This window comes from Xenia sp. Carnegie-2017, unplaced genomic scaffold (genome assembly GCF_021976095.1).
Source record: "Xenia sp. Carnegie-2017 unplaced genomic scaffold, XeniaSp_v1 HiC_scaffold_3, whole genome shotgun sequence".
Classification (NCBI taxonomy): Eukaryota; Metazoa; Cnidaria; class Anthozoa; order Malacalcyonacea; family Xeniidae; genus Xenia; species Xenia sp. Carnegie-2017.
This window is the reverse complement of record NW_025813493.1, coordinates 7,468,015-7,486,777: the sequence shown is the minus strand read 5'-3', so window position 1 is coordinate 7,486,777 and position 18,763 is coordinate 7,468,015. Positions and strand designations below refer to the sequence as shown.

Sequence of the window (18,763 nt, the reverse complement as noted above, 5' to 3'; positions counted from 1 at the left end):
TCAAATGTCTTCAACCAATGGGATTGTAGCTTTATGAACTTATTTCAAGAACAGACAAATATGGCCGTTGTCCGATTACTCAGTAGGCTATGTAGGCTGAAGCTTACATGCCCGCGTTTTTAAAAGTCCTGTTCTCTTTAAACATAGTTTTTACTTTTTGCCATTCTAGATGAGAAAAATGTTCAAAATTTTAATCATATATGCTGTTGGAAGTTGTACGATGTTTTATGATAATGCTCTATGTATAGAACTCATTAAGTAGTGAGTTTATCTCGTTCGAAATTAAAATTTATTCAAAATGTTTACACTATGAGTAGCAAAACTGAAGCAAAGGCAATGGAGCATAAGAAACTGGAACGTCCTCAAAATACTGAACTTTTTGGAAGAAAGTTATATCACTTAAAGTCCCACAAATTTTTCTAAGCTTACAGGCCACGCAATTAGTCATCCGCCGCTTAGTAAGGGTGGTATGCACTGACAATGTTCATTTATACATATCTTGTTAATATTCGATGTAAGAAAATTAGGTTTTACTGTTGAGCATTCACTTCCTTTAAAAATTTAAATAAGCAATATTTTTTCAAAGGTACAACAAATAAGGTCAAAAAATGTATGTAAATAATGTGTAATAACGTTTTTCAGTAATTGGCATTAAATTCTACTGGGTTTAATAAAATTTTTCAAAAGGCTTTCTTACTATTCAATTTAACGCTATTAGAGTCAGACAAAAATTTCTTATTTAGATATAAAAAAATTTCATATAAGCACACATTACAATAAAATTGACTTTAATCTGGAAAATTAGGAATGTTATTTGAAATGGGCGTAAAAATGAGTTATATTTTACAGCTTACCTCAAGTTCATGCACATTTTTGGTGTTATGATTTCCTATTTTTAGTATTTCTATCTCAATTACAATATTATGGAATGAATTAGTTTTTAGTGTAAAACAGGCTGTTTATTACGCACAATATAAATACATAACAAATCCACAACAACACTTAACGATTATTATAACCATCCATTTAAGCACCAAGGTTTCCCCTTATGATTAAAATGTCAAGTGTTGGCCAGACTACGTAAGCTTCACAATCAATTTCTTTTATTTCTTTTAAAATTTCTATACAATTTTTTTAAGAATTGTATTCTTTTATACTTTACTGTTCAATTTGTGGCTACTCTACAAAACCTGCTCAAAGACCCTCCTCATCCTTTAAAAACTCCTTTAGGTATTGAAAGACTTGTTTTATACAACATCCGTCTGCAAAACACAATCCTGCCTGTTTAAGCATTTTTAATCAGCTTTCACAGCGTAAAAGTGCATATTAAATATTTATTCCACTCGCATAAACCATTCTGAAAACAATTACTAGTTATTGTTGTCTTATTTATTTTTTCATTCGTCTAGCAAGCTGTCCTTCTGATTGGTTGCATATAGAATCATCTTGTTATTTCTCCAGTGCAAAAGCAGTAACATGGAATAAAGCAAGAAACCTTTGTCTACAGAAGGGAGGAGATCTTGCTGTTCCAAATAATAATGCTGAGAATAATGCCATTTCCAGAATCATCTTAAAAAAAAACTTTAAAGGTCATTTTATTGGTTTGTATCGCAATAAAAGCGACAATCAGTTCTACACAGTTCAAAATGGCAAGCCCAGTTTCACATTATGGTATTGGAAAGAACCTAGTCACGAAAGATTTGGCATGGAGGACTGCGTTGTAATTCATGACAACTATTATGAACCAGAGTGGAATGACGTTGGATGTTGGCAACACTTTAACTTCATCTGTCAACGTGAGAGACGTAATTTAAACTGTGAGTAGCTTCTTTAATTATCAATACATTAGATACTTTACATAAATGCATTATTTTGTGGAAAAAATGGGTGCATTCTTTAGTTATTGTTTTCCTGCCAAAAAATTGTTAGAACTAGATAACTCATTCGACCTTGTAGCAGACTGTTGAGCACTAAAAGCGAATTCTGAACTTTTTGTGCAACTAAAAGTGATTCAATCAATGGCCCAAGGTAAAATGTTAATGGCTTGAAGACAAATAATTCTCTTATCGCCAAAAATAGTTTAACATATTCAACTAATATTAATGTGGTGCCAAATTTGACTAATCTGAAAAAATGAAAGTATATATTGGTTCATACTTAAAGATGTCAACTCAATAAAGAACTGGTATGCAGGTAATGGTCACTTAAATATCAAAAATATTCGAGAGTTATGTTTAGTAATAGTTTTGCCCGAGTAAATGTGTCAAAAACGGAACCTTAGATGAAGCTTCCCCAAACTTATATAAACTCAAAAGACCTGCTTTTAGGCAATAATGAAAATGCCAAACCTTCTTAGCCATTCCTATTTACATAACTTCTTTGTCTGTCACGCCCTACTGCTGAGCACATTAGGTCACAAAACATGAATTTTCGCACATGTATGAAGAGTCAACCCCTCCCCCAAATCAACGTTCTAGTTTTGGACCTGGTCGTGGCCAACCTGCTTGTATTTAGTCTTGTTTTGTTGGTTTTCCTGTGTTTATTTACTTAGAAAACAATAAGTTTGAAAATGAACACTGCTTGATGGAACATTGAATAAGACTTGATTGAATAATATTTTTTTAAAATTTTACGGCAAGATGCAACGTCTCCAAATACTGCTGCTTTTCATACCAAGATATGCTTGGATCAAATATGATTTTTCCACTTCTTGTAAAAAAATTTGTCAAAGAAATTAATTACGGGTAAACCATCGAGCTTGTTTGGTATAGATGATATGCTTTAATTTCATATAATTTTGTTAGTCGATGCATTTTCTTTTGCAAAGATAATGCAACATCTTGAATTAACAAACTCAAAATTTCCGACACTTGCAACGACAGGATAAGATAATTAATATGCCCCTGTTGTGTGAATTTTTCCAAAGCTAATCTCATGGCTTTAAACGGCAAAGTTGTTTTTCGTTTTTTTTATTAATGATGAAAATAATTCAAAATAGCAACCGTCGTGGGTACACGCCTCACTTCATAATTCATAGTCCCATTAGCTATGTAAGAACTAGGTTTGATTTATATAATAAATGCCGCCTTATCAATCCCACCACCAGATTTAACATTCTTTATGTGCGATTCTGCTGGTAGCCCTTGGTGAGCAATCTTCTATCGTGTACAGTAAATGATCGTTAATTAATGTATTCTGTTATTAGACTCATTCTTGTTGGCAAAAATCAAACGTAGTCTGTATGACTTGCAAAAGTATTTGTCTAAACGAATCTAGAAAGTTGTGTTGGATTTACTAATAAATTACTAATACATACAGTCCCAAAAATCACAGATCTCACTATACTCTCATTTGTTACAGAATTTATTTGACGTTTTAGGTGTTGATTTGTTCATATCAAATACAAATATTAAAATTTTAGGACAATTATGTTTTTACATTCTCGTGAAATCAAATAAGAATTATTCAAACGGAATAAATTAAACAAAAAATTTCATATTTATTTATTACACATTTTTAAATTAGACATAAAATTGCTTAATTAATGGTACTCATTTTCAAACAACTTAATTGTGAAACATTAGATATCGGCGCATGTCAGTCTTCTCCTTGTGGCAAAGATCACTCATGCATAAATATCCCAGGCTCCTACGAATGCCTATGCTCCTTTGGATACAAACTTGACAAATCCAAAAAGAAATGTATCGGTAAGTTGGTCTTCCTAGATCTTTTAACTTATGTTGCAAGCTTACGTGACTTCATGAAAATTTTTTAAAACTGCTTGAACTGTTAAAATATGAGAAATGCTTGACAAGGTTTTGTGTTCAAATGCACAAACTATTAGCTAACTCAAGAATGGCATTTCTCGAAAGTCTCCTGCTGATCAAGTGAATTAAAAGCTAAACAGACAATAATTAGTGGTTTATGTTACATTAGAACTGACTTAAGTTTGTTTAAAGTGAGCATTTTATGTGACACCAACATAAAGTTGGCATTCCCTTGATTAGAATTAATTTATAAGTAAAGACAATGAAATGTGGTTCTGATGGGTCAATCGCTGTATTTTCATTGGTCTGTGCAAAACAGATCTGAATTCAACAAATCAAATCAATCAAATTGCAAATCGATCATAAATGCATTTTAGGGGTAAAGTTAAAAAGTCTGTTTTCATTTTGTCTGTTTCACATTATTGTTGCTTTATAAAAGAAATAAATGATGTTTTCGTGTTTGCACTGGCTTATGCAAACCTTAGAGACGTTTTGTGAGAATTTTCAAATTCTTGATTAGCTCTCAAGTTCTAGCTTCCAAAGGTCTCCTCGGGGATGGCATAAGCCTGTGCAAATACATTAAACAACTTTTATTTCTTAACTAAAGGCCACGTCATTGTTTATAATATTCTTAGGTTGTTGGTTTAAAATATGTCACACAATTTCATGCCAAAGACTATAGTTCATGCATTTTCACACAATTTTATGCCAAAGACTTTAATTTTTGCATTTTCACACATTTTCATGCCAAAGACTATTGTTCATGCATTTTCATGCTAAAGTCTATAGTTCATCAATTTTCACGCAATCTCATGCCAAAGACTATCGTTCATGCATTTTCACATATTTTTATGGCAAAGACTATAGTTCATGCATTTTTACACATCTGGTCCAAAATTTATGTGTAGTGCAAAAGTGCATTGCCATTTTTATGTAGCTATTGCTGAAAAGGCTAATTAATGATTTTAAATAAAGTTTATCCATCAATCAATAATGACAACAGCAAGAAAATAAGAAGAAAGTAGACTGGGGATATAGTAGGTTTAGTATTGAATTTTCAATTGAATTACTCGTATTGCAGCATTTTTCCATGAGTTTAAGAGCAATTATTTGTTGTGATATTTTCTTATAACTTTAAATTTCTGACAAAAATCATTTGTGGGGGAGATCATCTCTACCTCCCTGAGATTTCCGTTTAATATAAAAATCTTTTAGTTTATCATTTACCATCAAGTGGGCAATCAGTTTTAAATCAATATAACGGAAACAATATTGTCCTTAGTAATATAAGTTTTGATTATATTAGCTACCCGTCAGTGAAATTTACAAAAACTGTATAAAGTCTGCCCGACCCTGACATCAAAAAATGTTTGTCAAGTGATTCTAAGAATTTTTTTGCAATGGTGGTCTCAACATTTTTTATGTATACCAGGTAATATTTTTCATATATGATACAAATGGTGTATGATATATGATGAATGAGTGTTTTTGCGTGAAGTTACTGAATTTTGCCCGTATTCTAAAACTTCAATCACACTCATACTCAATGATTGCAAAACAAAAACCTCACTCCTGCCAAGTAATGGCAATTTAATGTTTTCAACAATGGCATGTTTTTTTGCCAAAAATATTTCAAATTATAGCATGAAATATCGTTCATGTTCATACTGCTACAAATATATATCGCTAAACCTTATAGATTACTATTTTTAAGGCTATGTGTCAAGTAGTTGCTTGAGATGTATTTGCAAAGTTAAGTCTGGCTGCCGTAAATCTGTAAGATGTGGAGATAATGGCAGGTCTTGTGGTCCATATAAAATTCAATATGGTTATTGGACCGACGCTTTACGTCCAGGTCGTGGCTATCGAAAATGCGTTGGCACTTTTTCTTGCGCAGAAACTACCATTCAAAGTAAGTTAAATTCTTTGGTAAAATACTATTGAAAAATTAAATTATATAAGGGCAAGCGAGAGAAAGCCAAATCAAAAAATACAAAGATCTTGCAACGTTGATTTCCGATAAACAACGTGAGAGCTTATTGACATTGTGATCCTAGACTTGTCAGCCGCTTTATTGAAGAATCTTTGTGATAGCATTAAGAATCTTTCGTTGGTTCTTTTCAGTTACTTGAAAATTTTTTTGGAAAGTGGGAACTTTTGGCTTTCAGTTTGACAGTTAAGAAAAGGCTTGTGCTATCATTTCTTTTTTCTTAGTCTCAGAGTAAAACATATATAGCTATTAAGATATTAATTGTTCAAAGCAAAGCGCGTTTATGCAATCTATTGATTTCATAAAAATAAATTTTTAAGACCTACTTTCCTTACATTCATGATGCGATTCAGTGTCTGCAAAACGAAACTTATTTCTATATCCCAAAGTCGCTTCCATGTTATTTCATTTAACTTTTTAATCATAATAAATATTCATCACAATTTTAAGGAATAAACGTATAAATTACTAATAATTATTATTATTATTGAAATGAAAAATTTCATTTTATTTAACAATTAATTTCATTTTCATAATTTCGTAAAAGCACTATTGCCAATACACATTTAATATAAACGACAACTTTTTTGAAAATAGACTTGTCGATAAGATGTCGAAAGTCGAAACATGTCTATTTTCAAAAAAGTTGTCGTTTATATTAAATGTGTAATTTCATTTTATTCTTCACTAGCATTGTGACTGCTTAGTTTTAACCCTTTCTTACACAGTGTAGCTTGAGAGCAACAATTAATGGACTTGATAGAATTCCATGCCCCAAAAAACCATGTAGAAAAGGGTTAAATATATTGTGTGTTTTCATATATATATATATATATATATATATATATATATATATCGAACAGATTTATTCTTTTCACAATCCACGATCTCGAATCTCAATTCTAAATTATAAAATTGTTTAAATTTTTCCAGAACAACTCCTAAGATTTTTCCAGAACAACTCTTAAAATTTATGGTTTACAGATTATATGAACAGGTATGCCACCTATGCTCGACTTGGCCACAATCCTACGTGTGAAGATTATGCTCGAATTCATCATGGTGGACCAAATGGATACAGGAGCTCTTCGACCCTTGGCTATTGGCGAAAAATTCGCAACGAAGGATGTACTCGATACAGCTAGATGTTACTGTGGCAACCCCGACACGAGGACGTTAATATATCATATCATAAAGTTGAGAATTTTTACGAAAAAGTTGCTGTAGTTGATTTAGTTGTCCTCATTTAATTAAATTGCATTGAAAAATCAAATTGCATTGAAAGTGAATTGTCGACCACTGTCAAATGCTGTCAAAATGCTTATGTTTGTTTCTTGTTCATTTTTAACGACTTTTTGAAGATAATGAATCAAAAAATCCGTATATAGCATGCTTTAGCTGTTTATGATAATCAGGTTTTATATATAATATCACCCCTGGACTTAATAATTTTTAAGGTCGAGGAGGAATCTAAACCTCATTTCTGAATAAGACTAAACTAAAATGGTTTATTAAAAACTGTTCTACAAAATATGATCGTGAATCATGGTGATATGCCAGCTCGATATTTTAGTCCTACAAAGCAAATTTTTCACCAAAGTTAATATTCATTTCTTTCGAAAATTAATTCCATTTATTGTTTTTCCGGTGAGGAAACCGGAAATTGATTGCATTGTAGGAGTAAAAAATGTGTGGGCTTCGCTACTCGTGTGTGAAAGATGCAAAATAATCTCCTCTGCGACCAGACAATATTGACATGCGCCTAAGCTTATATCCCTCCTGATATCAAAGTTTTTTACATTCAAAATGCATTGCAAGAAATCAAAAATTCCTTATTCTAGATGCCACAAAAGATTAATGAAATTTCGAAAATGATTGTGTTTTCACTTTGTGTTTTTGACTCGTGCATAATGGTGTTTGGTGAATGAATCACAGGAAATTGAAAATAATTGTAATTGTAATTTGTAATCCGGTTTTATATGTAATATCACCCCTGGACTTAGTATTTTTAAGGGCGAAGAGGAATCTAAACCTCTTTTCTGAATAAGACTGAACTATAATGGTAGCTAAGTTTTTATTAAAAACTGTTCTACAAAATATAATCGTGAATCATGGTGATATGCGAGCTCGATATTTTACTCATACAAAGCAAATTTTTCACCAAAGTTAATATTCATTTCTTTCGAAAATTAATTCCATTTATTGTTTTTCCGGTGATGAAACCTAAAATTATTTGCCTGATAGGAGTAAAAACCGTGCAGGCTTCGCTCCTCGTTTGCGAAAGATGCAAAATAATCTCCTCTGCGACCAGACAATAGTGACATGCATTTAAGCTTCTATCCCTCTTGATATCAAAGTTTTTTACATTAAATGCATTGCAAGAAATCAAAAATTCTTTATTCTAGATGCCACAAAGGATTAGTGAAATTGCAAAAATGACTGTGTTTTCACTTTGTCTTTTTGATTTGTGCATAATGGTGTTTGGTAAATGAATCACAGGAAATTGAAAATAATTGAAAGAAACGGTTTTACATTCTTGACATATTCCAGTTATCGTTTTTAAGGAAAATTAATGACGTGTAAATTGTGGAAAATTGCGGAAAATCTGGAAGTGTGGAATTAAAAGAACATTGTGCTGTATTTTAACTTTTATAATACGTATAGCTATGCGTTGTCCTTGGTTATAAAACTAAGCCTTAAAGATGAAGTTTTCAGATGCTTGCTGCGAAAAGGAGATAGATTTCATTATCACGTTATCTTCATGTGTAGTACAATGTGGAAGACTGAGAGTGAACTAAAACTTTATAATACAGTTGGTGAAATTGCACTTCTATGGCCGGTTGCACGAAGCCTGGATAACGTTATCTATTGGATAGCTATATTTTTTAAGCATTTATTACACCTTCGAGAAAGCAAAAATTATAAGATTCGATCAGAGCAATAACTGAAATAAATTATTATTTCTAAAATCACGTGACTGAATACATTTATTAGGAATAACGAACATATTTCATTAATAAGGCGGTACATAGCAGCATTATCCAATCAGCAGTAAAAATTGAGATTTTCTTAGCTAAGAAAACAAATACAAATGCAAAATTGACGGTTTGCAATTGAGGGAAATATTTCATTTCGCCAATTCTTGAAGTGCGTTTTCCGAACGTTGCATAGCTGGTTTAAATATCTAAATCAATTGCTAAAAGTACATCGTAGTTCTGACACAAAATTAATCTACAGCGATACATAAGTAGAATTGTGCAAATGATTCTTCTAATTATCTAATTGACATTTCAGTAATTACGACTCATTGAATTTAATTTTTCTGGTGTAAATTACACTGTTAAATACACCATCACTCTCATGGGATTTCTCTTGACGTAATTATAAAGTATATTTTATTTGTAAACATGCATATTAAATTAAGCTATTTGGCGTTCCAATGACGTAATGAAATTACAGCTAGGTTAATGTGCTGACTTCTGATGCAAATAAACATTTATTTCCCCATAATGTTGGGCAACTGGCAAAATATGTATTATTTCTGATTTAAGGTACACGCTCTTAACAACTAGCAGTTTCATAATTTATTATAACTTAAAATGGGATCCTTTGCTTGTTATGGAAAAAGTCCTTTCTGCTGGTTTCTTTCATTCAAGGGTTTCTTTTTTTTAAGACTTGTTGTCGTCAAGGCCAGTGCCAGCATCAGCGCATTCCAAGTGGATACGTCGTCAACAGCAAAGGTCAAATTGCACCACAAAATAATGGGAAAAAAACATTTATCTCAAGAAGCAAATCTTTCTAAAGTCTTAATAATATGTTATTATATTTTACTTTAAAATGTGTAAATACAGCTTTCTTGTGTCATATAGTAAAAATACAGAGTGCACAGTATAGTAGTGCAGAATCTTTCCGCTTTGAAAGGTACATATTTCTAATACAGACTCTGCATTTTCCTCAGGGGGAATAAAGTGGAAATGTGGAGTATGTAATAGAAGTGCGTATCTTTGGAAGAGGAGACTCAGCACTTTGACTATATGACACCACACTCTGCCTTTTCTACCATGCCATTTTCTTGTTTTGTTTTTCGAATAAGCCACCCAGTGGTACTCTCCATAAAGGTACATTTATCCCCATATCATACAAATAAGCAATTTTTAATCGCGTTTTTTTACCACAACAATGTATATAGCTTTCCTGTAAATACTTTATGCTTGTGTGTCCTATTTTTACACTTATAAGTGACATAACAACGCTTATAGGGACAAAAGATGATGTCTTGTGTATCATGTGTTTCTAAAGCCCATGAAAGTTTCGATTCATTATGACAAAGGATGTTTAGTATAGAAATTGACTCTGTATTTCATTTAAAATTCCTTACTAAGGTGTTTATAATGCGTGCTAGTAGGAAGGGCAAACTGAATACTGGGACTTCGTGGATATTCTCTCTCAATGCTCGTTATCAGGAAATTTTTCTCCGTATAAATGTAATTTAACGCTTTTCTTTTCTTCAAAACTTCCTTCTCAGCGAAGCAACAACACGTTTAAACAATCGCATTAGTCCTGATCTGGCGAATGAATGTTTTTGTGTTTACTGACTCTGGTACCAACTTGCAATTGCGATAGACGCAAACAACAATAACCGCCTCCTTGAACAACCGTTAAATCCACTCAAAGCATGTCGCACTGGCACAACTTTAGTTATTGTTTTCATTCAGTTTGAGATAAGCTTTGAATGACTGTTTGTAAAAATTATTTACGAAATCATGGACATATTAAAAATGATGCCTTGATTACTTGTCTAATTTTTATTTTAGCCCTTGCAGGTTTTCACTTTACCAAAATTGACAGTGAACTTTCATCTAAAAACTCATTTTCAGTGGCGGATTAGGGAACGTCAAAAAAAATTACGACAGCAAATTTTAAAATTTATTTTTATTTTTAAGGACTTTTCAGAAGCAAATCCAATGGTAAAATAGTATTCTACTGAAATTTAAAACCAAAAGAAGAAATTTGAATTTAAAATTAAGCGTCTATAGTTTATCCTTTTTCTAAAAATCCTTTCAAAACAGCCTTCTCAGCAAAACAATTACAGCAAGGTGGGAGTTTATCAGGTGAGGATAAAGAGATTAATGACACTTAAGATTTCAGTGACTGAGATTTTTGGACTCACATTTGCCAAATTGTTATTGCAACTGGCATCAACAAGAATGTCCATCAATTGGGACAGCAGCGAATGCAAAGTTTCGTACTTTAACTGATGACTTTCCATGTTAAATGATTTTTCGTGTTATGTTTTTTCTACTGCACTGTTGAGCGGTACCAATATATCATTACGCCAACTAAGTTCCGTTCAGTACTAGATAAATCCTTAACGACACCTTTGCTGAAAAGTCAACGATTAAGTCTGCGATTTTACCTTAGTTCAGTGCTTAAAAACAATTTCGTCTGTTGCTAACTATGGCAAAGGAATTATTACCACTTATATAGATAACTTACTTTACAGTTGTGGCAGAAACGATGCAAAAACAATCAGAAACCTTTGACGTTTCTTCATGATTGCTGGACAACTACAAAAACTATCATTAATTAACTAAAATATTTTTCTTGTTTTATCTTGTGGCATTGCAAGGTGTTAAGTCTTTTAAATAGCTAAACCCCATGGGGTATAACCTTTCAAAAACTGCATGATAACTAAGCCTTATCAAATTACCATTTCAAAACATCTTTTCAGAGCATCCGGTATGGAATGATTAAAAAGGCGTAGCCGTCCGTCAGCTCAGAGCATTGCAGAAGAGATCGAACCTGAGAAAAAAACAAACTGAATTTTTAAAACTTTGTAAAAGCGTGGAAAATATCACGAAAAGCAAAAAGATGTCTTCAGCCATTTATATTTGCTTGTTGCTGGTTGCTCTTCCTTATGCTGTTCAAGGTGAGTGAAGAATTTCTACATGAACAATTTACATGAAATTTCATCGTGTATGAATATTCTATTGTACATTTAAGCCATGGCATGAAATATCGTTCATGTTCGTACTGCTACACATATATATCGCTAAACGTTATAGATTACTATTATTAAGGCTATGTGTCAAGTAGTTGCTTGAGATGTATTTGCAATGTTGAGTCTGGCTGCAGTACATCTGTAAGATGTGGAGATAATGGCAGGTCTTGTGGACCATATCAAATTCAATATGGTTATTGGACCGACGCTTCAAGTCCAGGTCGTGGCTATCGACAATGCGTTGACACTTTTTCTTGCGCAGAAACTACCATTCAAAGTAAGATAAATTCTTTGGTAAAATACTATTTAAAAAATTAGATTGTATGGAGTCAGGCGAGAGAAAGCCAAATCAAAAAATACAAAGATCTTGCAACGTTGATTTCCGATAAGCAACGTGAGAACTTATTGACATTGTGATCCTAGACTTGTCAACCGCTTTATTGAAGAATCTTTGTGATAGCATTAAGAAACTTTCGTTGGTTCTTCTCATTTACTTAAAATTATTTTTGGAGAGTGGGAACTTTTGGCTTTCAGTTTAACAGTTGAGAAAAGGCTTCTGCTGCTATTTCTTTTTTATAGTCTCAGAGTAAAACATATATTGCTAATAGGATATTAATTCTTTAAAACAAAGCGCGTTCATGCAATCTTTTCATTTCGTAAAGAAAAATTTTTAAGACCTACTTTCCTTGTATTCATGATGTGATTTAGTGTCTGCAAAACGAAACTTGTTTCTATACCACCAAGAGTGGCTTCCATGTTATTTCATTTAACTTTTTAATCATAATAAATATTTATCACAATTTTAAGGAATAAAGGTAAAAATCAATAATAATTATTATAATTATTGAAATGAAAAATTTCATTTTATTTAACAATTAATTTAATTTTACTCTTCACTAGTATTGTGACTGCTTAGTTTTAACCCTTTCTTACACAGTGTAGCTTGAGAGCAACAAATAATGGACTTGATGGAATTTCATGCCCCAAAAAATCATGCAGAAAAGGGTTAATTATATTGTGTGTTTTCGTAAATATATATATATATATTGAACAGATTTATTCTTTTCACAATCCACGATCTCGGATCTCAATTCTAAATTATAAAATTATTTAAATATTTTCAAAACAACTCTTAAAATTTATTTGTTTACAGATTATATGAACAAATATGCCACCTATGCTCGACTTCGCCACAATCCTACGTGTGAAGATTATGCTCGAATTCATAATGGTGGACCAAATGGATATAGGAGCTCTTCAACTCTTGGTTATTGGCAAAAAATTAAGAACGAGGGATGCACTCGATACAGCTAGATGTTACTGTGGCAACCCCGATACGAGGACGCTAATATATCATATCATAAAGTTGAGAATTTTTACAAAAAGTTGCTGTAGTTGATTTAGTTGTCCTCGTTTAATTAAATTGCATTAAAAAATCAAGTTGCATTGAAAGTAAATTGTCGACCACTGTCAAATGTTGTCAAAATGGTCATCTTTGTTTCTTGTTCATTTTCACGAAGTTTTGCAGATAATAATTCAAAAAATCCGTATATAGCATGCTTTAGCTTTTTATGATAATCAGGTCTTATATAAATTTTTCACCCCTGGACTTAATATTTTGTAAGGGCGAGGAGGAACAAAAAATAATCATTGCCGTTCAACGAGAGATATGTAATATATATGAAATTCAGAGCAGTATTTAGGGATTCATTGTTTTTGCAGTGCTCGAGTAAACACAAAAAATTTGCATAGCAAGACTAATTTTCAAGCTAGCCACGTCACTGAAAGCTACAAAAAAGCCGTTGTGTTTTATTCTAATATGAAATGAAACTCAGCGTTAATTTATACTAACGACAACGCGATCATATGTAATTAGTTATTAGCTTTCTAAAAATTTTAGTTACCACCGACAAAAGATTATCTGTTCATTTGTAGTAACACGATTCTGTCACATGCAAAGCACGTGCGAAAGACGTGTCTGTACGTCTGGAAAGAAAATAAAAGTAAAAATATCATTACATGTTTGTAAATGATGATCGTCCAGGTTTATAAAGTCCTGAGAAGGACTGTTTTTGTTGTTGTTGACTGACGTTTCGACAACCTTAGCGGTAGTCATCTTCAGAGTCAAATGAGGAGTAAACGTCAGGTTAGCCGTATTTGTTATCTGGTTCTTACGTCTTTGTATTGTGTGTACAGGAAATGTGTATTGTCAATGTGAATTAGTGTGAAGTGAAATATTTTATTTTTAGTTGTAATGTGTGGGTGTCAATTGTGTATTGTCATTGTGAATTAGTGTGAAGTGTAATGTTTTTTACGGTGGCTCACAAGGGCCACCACACAAAATAAAAATATTAATACACACACAAAATAAAAATACACACACAAAATACATTATACACACACAAAATAAAAATACATACACAAAATAAAAATACACACACCAAATAAAAATACACACAAAATAAAAATACACACACAAAATATGATTGCGGGCGCTTGCAGTGTCGGATGGTCTGACTATCATATTATCAGTTTGTAATCAGATATGTGTAATTCACTAATTGTGATTTTAACATTTGGTCGACTTGTCGTTGTATTTAACTGTTTCAACTGCGAAACATTTGACATTACATTTGGAAAGGAATCGAAAGCAAGCTCTTGCATAACCATGGCATAATTTGTTTTGTGCCAACTGTGGTGCACAATCACTTGACAAAGCTTCTTTTTGTCACAAATGCGGTGTGCGTTTGGGAAGATTAACTTCTTTGCCAAAATGTTCTGAAGCGTCAATGACGAGTAGCGTCTCTTCAAGCAGTTGCCCTTCGAGCTCTGCAAGTCCGTTAACTTCAACTTCAAGTACCCCAAAGCTGTTTATAACTGGTACAGGACAGGCTAGACCAATAATGTCCTTTCAAAGGACAACACATTAACCTTAATTTTAACCAAAATACGGGGAGCAATATCGTAAGCAACTTTGAAATAATTGATCACAGTGAAATCAGTGAATTTTGTTATGTACTCTGGAAGTTGGAACCATTAGAACTTTGAAAACAAAAGCGATCAATTACGAGCAATTCCGAGTAAGCTGGCACTGCAAGCGCCCGCAATCATATTTTGTGTGTGTATTTTTATTTTGCGTGTGTATTTTTATTTTGTGTGTGCATTTTTATTTTGTGTGTGTATAATGTATTTTGCGTGTGTATTTTTATTTTGTGTGTGTATTTTTATTTTGTGTGTGTATAATGTATTTTGTGTGTGTATTTTTATTTTGTGTGTGTATAATGTATTTTGTGTGTGTATTTTTATTTTGTGTGTGTATTAATATTTTTATTTTGTGTGGTGGCCCTTGTGAGCCACCGTAGTTTTTAGTTGATCGTTTGTTTCTATTGTGAATAAGTCGTCTGTAAAGTGCCTGTAATTGCTGTGATCTGTTAAGGGGGGTTTGTTCCAAGTTGGTATACCAACTTTCTTATGTAAGCCGTTGTCTGTAGTCAGTACTGTAAGTAATGCATTTTGCCGAGTCCCAGTCAATGTTGTGCTTTGTGATTCGGTGATGTTCGGCAATGTGATTAGTTTTGTCTTGTTTCTTAGTAGCTCGTTTGTGTTCAGTAAGTCTTATGTTTATGTTCCTGCCAGTTTCCCTGATATAAAAGGCGTGGCAGTCGGTGCAGTTTATTTTGTAAACTGCACCTTGCCGTTCGTTGGGTTGTTCTTTGTCCTTTATGTTCGTTTGAACCCGGGAGTATCGTTAAAAACATGTAACGATACTTCCGGGTTCAAACCATTTACTTTAAAAATATCATTGCCGTTCAACGAACGATATGTAATTTAAACGTAATAAAAATAGATTTACTTGCTTAATATGAAAAATTGACACAAACTGATGTTTGGCCACATATTTCTGTTGCATAAAACCAACTGATGTGATCCCCATCTCTAAGGCTTGCTTCAAACGTCAAACTTTACATGAACCGAACGCATTTAAATCAAAAGTAAATGAGGAAGTTTATCTCATTTTATTTTTTCTTGTAAAGTTCGACGTTTGAAACAGGCCTAAGATATGAATTCATGTAAAATATAAATATATTATTTATCCTGCTGTGCTGGAATTTTAGAAAATTTAGCAACAAGAACTCCACGCCACTCCACCCATGAAATGCTACAATATTTATTTTCATTATTTTATTGCCTTCCGTTAAAAAAGTGGAGTGACATTATCTGTTCTACTTATTGCATGGCTCTATAAAATTTATTATGATGAAGCGTTTTCCGTCAAGACGAAACATTTAATGAATATTGATTTTGTATACATGGACAAAGGTCCTTTTTGTTTGCTTTAATCTAGAACTGAGTTATAAATTGTTGCTTTGCTGCTTTGCAGGCTTGTCATTCAGCTCAAAAGGCAACGGCTTAGGCATATGTCAATAGGAAAGAATAATAGAGATTTAGATAGGTATTTCGATTGATATTTGCGAATATTCAAGAAAAAGTTTAAAGTCATTTAACTAAGTTAAAAATTACATTACTAACGGAAGTTAAACTTATGTGTTTTCATGCATTTACCATTGTTTGCATAACAATATATTTAGCCTTATAACGTTTAAATGCTTCAGCAACAAGCTAGTCGGTTCCCAATATACACTTCAAATCATACCAAGTATTCTCATTTCATCAAATCGTTTTTCCTGTGCGTCGTTTGGTCTTTCAAATTCTGTCGTTTAATATCTTTTTGGTTTGAAAATGTTAATGTTAAAATATCTTTTGATTATCGTCGTGTTCAATCTACAAGGTGCTGATTGATGATTTATTGAACTCGATGTTCATTGCAATAATGTACATCTTAACCTTTTCTGCTGACGATTCCATGTTTTTCATGCAATTGATTTTTGACTCGTTTAGTTAACAAAGCGACTAACTGTCCGTCTGGCTGGATTGAACTAAATTCAAGTTGTTATTACTTCGGTAAGACAAAAACAACGTGGAAGAAAGCTAGAGGACTTTGTCAACAAATAGGGGGAGATCTTGCTGTTCCAAAAGACCGTTATGACAACCAAGCAATTTTCCAAACTTCGGAAAAACAAGGGCTTATTCATCCTTATATTGGTTTGTTTCGCGAAAAAAGTGACAAGATGTTCTACACAATCCAGAATACCAAACCTATATTTACAAATTGGCATCGTAATGAACCAAATAATCGTTTTGGTGTAGAGGATTGTGTACATTATTATTATTCCAATAGCCAGTGGAATGACGTCCCATGCAAATATGAGACGTCTTTTATCTGTCAGAGAGGTAAAATAAACTGTAAGAACTTAAATAATTTAATTCTGCTTTCTTCTTTGCTTTATTTTGCATTATACCTTATTCTATTCAAGGTGAGTGAAAAATTTCTACATGGAAAATTTACATAAAATTTCATCGTGTGAATACTCCCATATACAATTAAGCCATAGCAAGAAATACCGTTAATGTTCATACTGCTACGCATATATATATCGCTAAACCTTGTAGATTACAATTTTTCCGGCCCTGTGTCAAGTACTTGCTTGAGATGTATTTGCAATGTTGAGTCTGGCTGCCGTAAAGATGTAAGATGTGGAGATAATGGCAGGTCTTGTTGACCATATCAAATTCAACGTGTTTATTGGATCGACGCTTCAAGTCCAGGTCTTGGCTATCGAGAATGCGTTGACACTTTTCCTTGCGCAGAAACTACCATTCAAAGTAAGTTAAATTCTTTGGTAAAATACTATTGAAAACATTAAAATGTATGGAGTCAATTGAGAGAAAGCCAAATCAAAAAATACAAAGATCTTGCAACGTTGATTTCCGATCAACAACGTGAGAGCTTATTGGCATTGTGATCCTAGACTTGTCAGCCGCTTTATTGAACAATATTTGTGATAGCATTAAGAATCTTTCACTGGTTCTTTTCAGTTACTTGAAATTAATTTTGGAAAGTGGGAATTTTTGGCTTTCAGTTTAACAGTTAAGAAAAGGCTTGTGCTGTTATTTCTTTTTTTTAGTCTCAGAGTAAAACATATATAGCTAATAAGATATCAATTGTTTAAAATAAAGCGCGTTCATGCAATCTATTGATTTTCAGAGAGATAAATTTTTAAGACCTCCTTTCCTTACATTCATGATGCGATTCAGTGTCTGCAAAACGAAAATAAATTCTACATGACCAAGAGTCGCTTCCATGTTATTTCATTTAATTTTTTAATCATGATAAATATTCATCACAATTTTATGGAATAAAGGTATAAATTACTAATAATTATTAATATTGAAAGGTAAAAATTCATTTCATTTTAATTTCAATTTTTTCGTTACTAGAGTTTTAACTGCTTTAGTTTTAACCCTTTCTTACGCAGTGTAGCTAGAGAACAACAGTCAATGGACTTGATGGAATTCCATGGCCCAAAAAATCATGCAGTAAAGGGTTAAATATATAGTGTGTTTACGTAGACATATATGAATTGAACAGATTTATTCTTTTAAAATTCTACGATCTTGAATGTCAATTCCAAATCTTAAAATTATTTAATTTTTTCAAAACAACTCTTTTAAAATTAAGTTTTTTACAGATTATATGAAATTACATGCCACCAAACCTAAACTTCGCCACAATCCTACGTGTAAAGATTATGCTCGAATTCATAATGGTGGACCAGATGGAATCAAAAAACCTGAAACACTTAAGTATTGGAAAAAAATTCAGAACGCGGGATGTACTCAAAAGAGCTAGATGTTACTGTGGCAACCCCGATACGAGGACGTTAATATATCATATCATAAAGTTGAGAATTTTTACAAAAAGCTGCTGTAGTTGATTTAGTTGTCCTCATTTTAATTAAATTGCACTAAAAAATCAAATTGCATTGAAAGTAAATTGTCGACCACTGTCAAATGCTGTCAAAATGCTCATGTTTGCGTCTTGTTCATTTTTAACGACTTTTTGCAGATAATGAATCAAAAAATCCGTATATAGCATGCTTTAGC

General features: G+C 32.4%; 2 protein-coding genes across 2 annotated transcripts; both read left to right on the top strand.

Annotated features, from left to right (window-relative positions):
* Nucleotides 1-11,526: 11,526 nt before the first annotated feature.
* On the top strand, nucleotides 11,527-13,198 carry LOC124454559 (lysozyme 3-like). Its single transcript, XM_047005334.1, has 3 exons — nucleotides 11,527-11,686; nucleotides 11,838-12,035; nucleotides 12,912-13,198. Exons 1-3 carry the CDS (start codon nucleotides 11,629-11,631, stop codon nucleotides 13,070-13,072), a joined length of 417 nt encoding a protein of 138 aa, XP_046861290.1. The 5' UTR covers nucleotides 11,527-11,628; the 3' UTR covers nucleotides 13,073-13,198.
* Nucleotides 13,199-16,460: 3,262 nt separating this feature from the next.
* LOC124454447 (perlucin-like protein) lies at nucleotides 16,461-18,637 on the top strand. Its single transcript, XM_047005257.1, has 4 exons — nucleotides 16,461-16,547; nucleotides 16,658-17,050; nucleotides 17,270-17,482; nucleotides 18,349-18,637. Exons 1-3 carry the CDS (start codon nucleotides 16,499-16,501, stop codon nucleotides 17,377-17,379), a joined length of 552 nt encoding a protein of 183 aa, XP_046861213.1. The 5' UTR covers nucleotides 16,461-16,498; the 3' UTR covers nucleotides 17,380-17,482; nucleotides 18,349-18,637.
* Nucleotides 18,638-18,763: the final 126 nt, after the last annotated feature.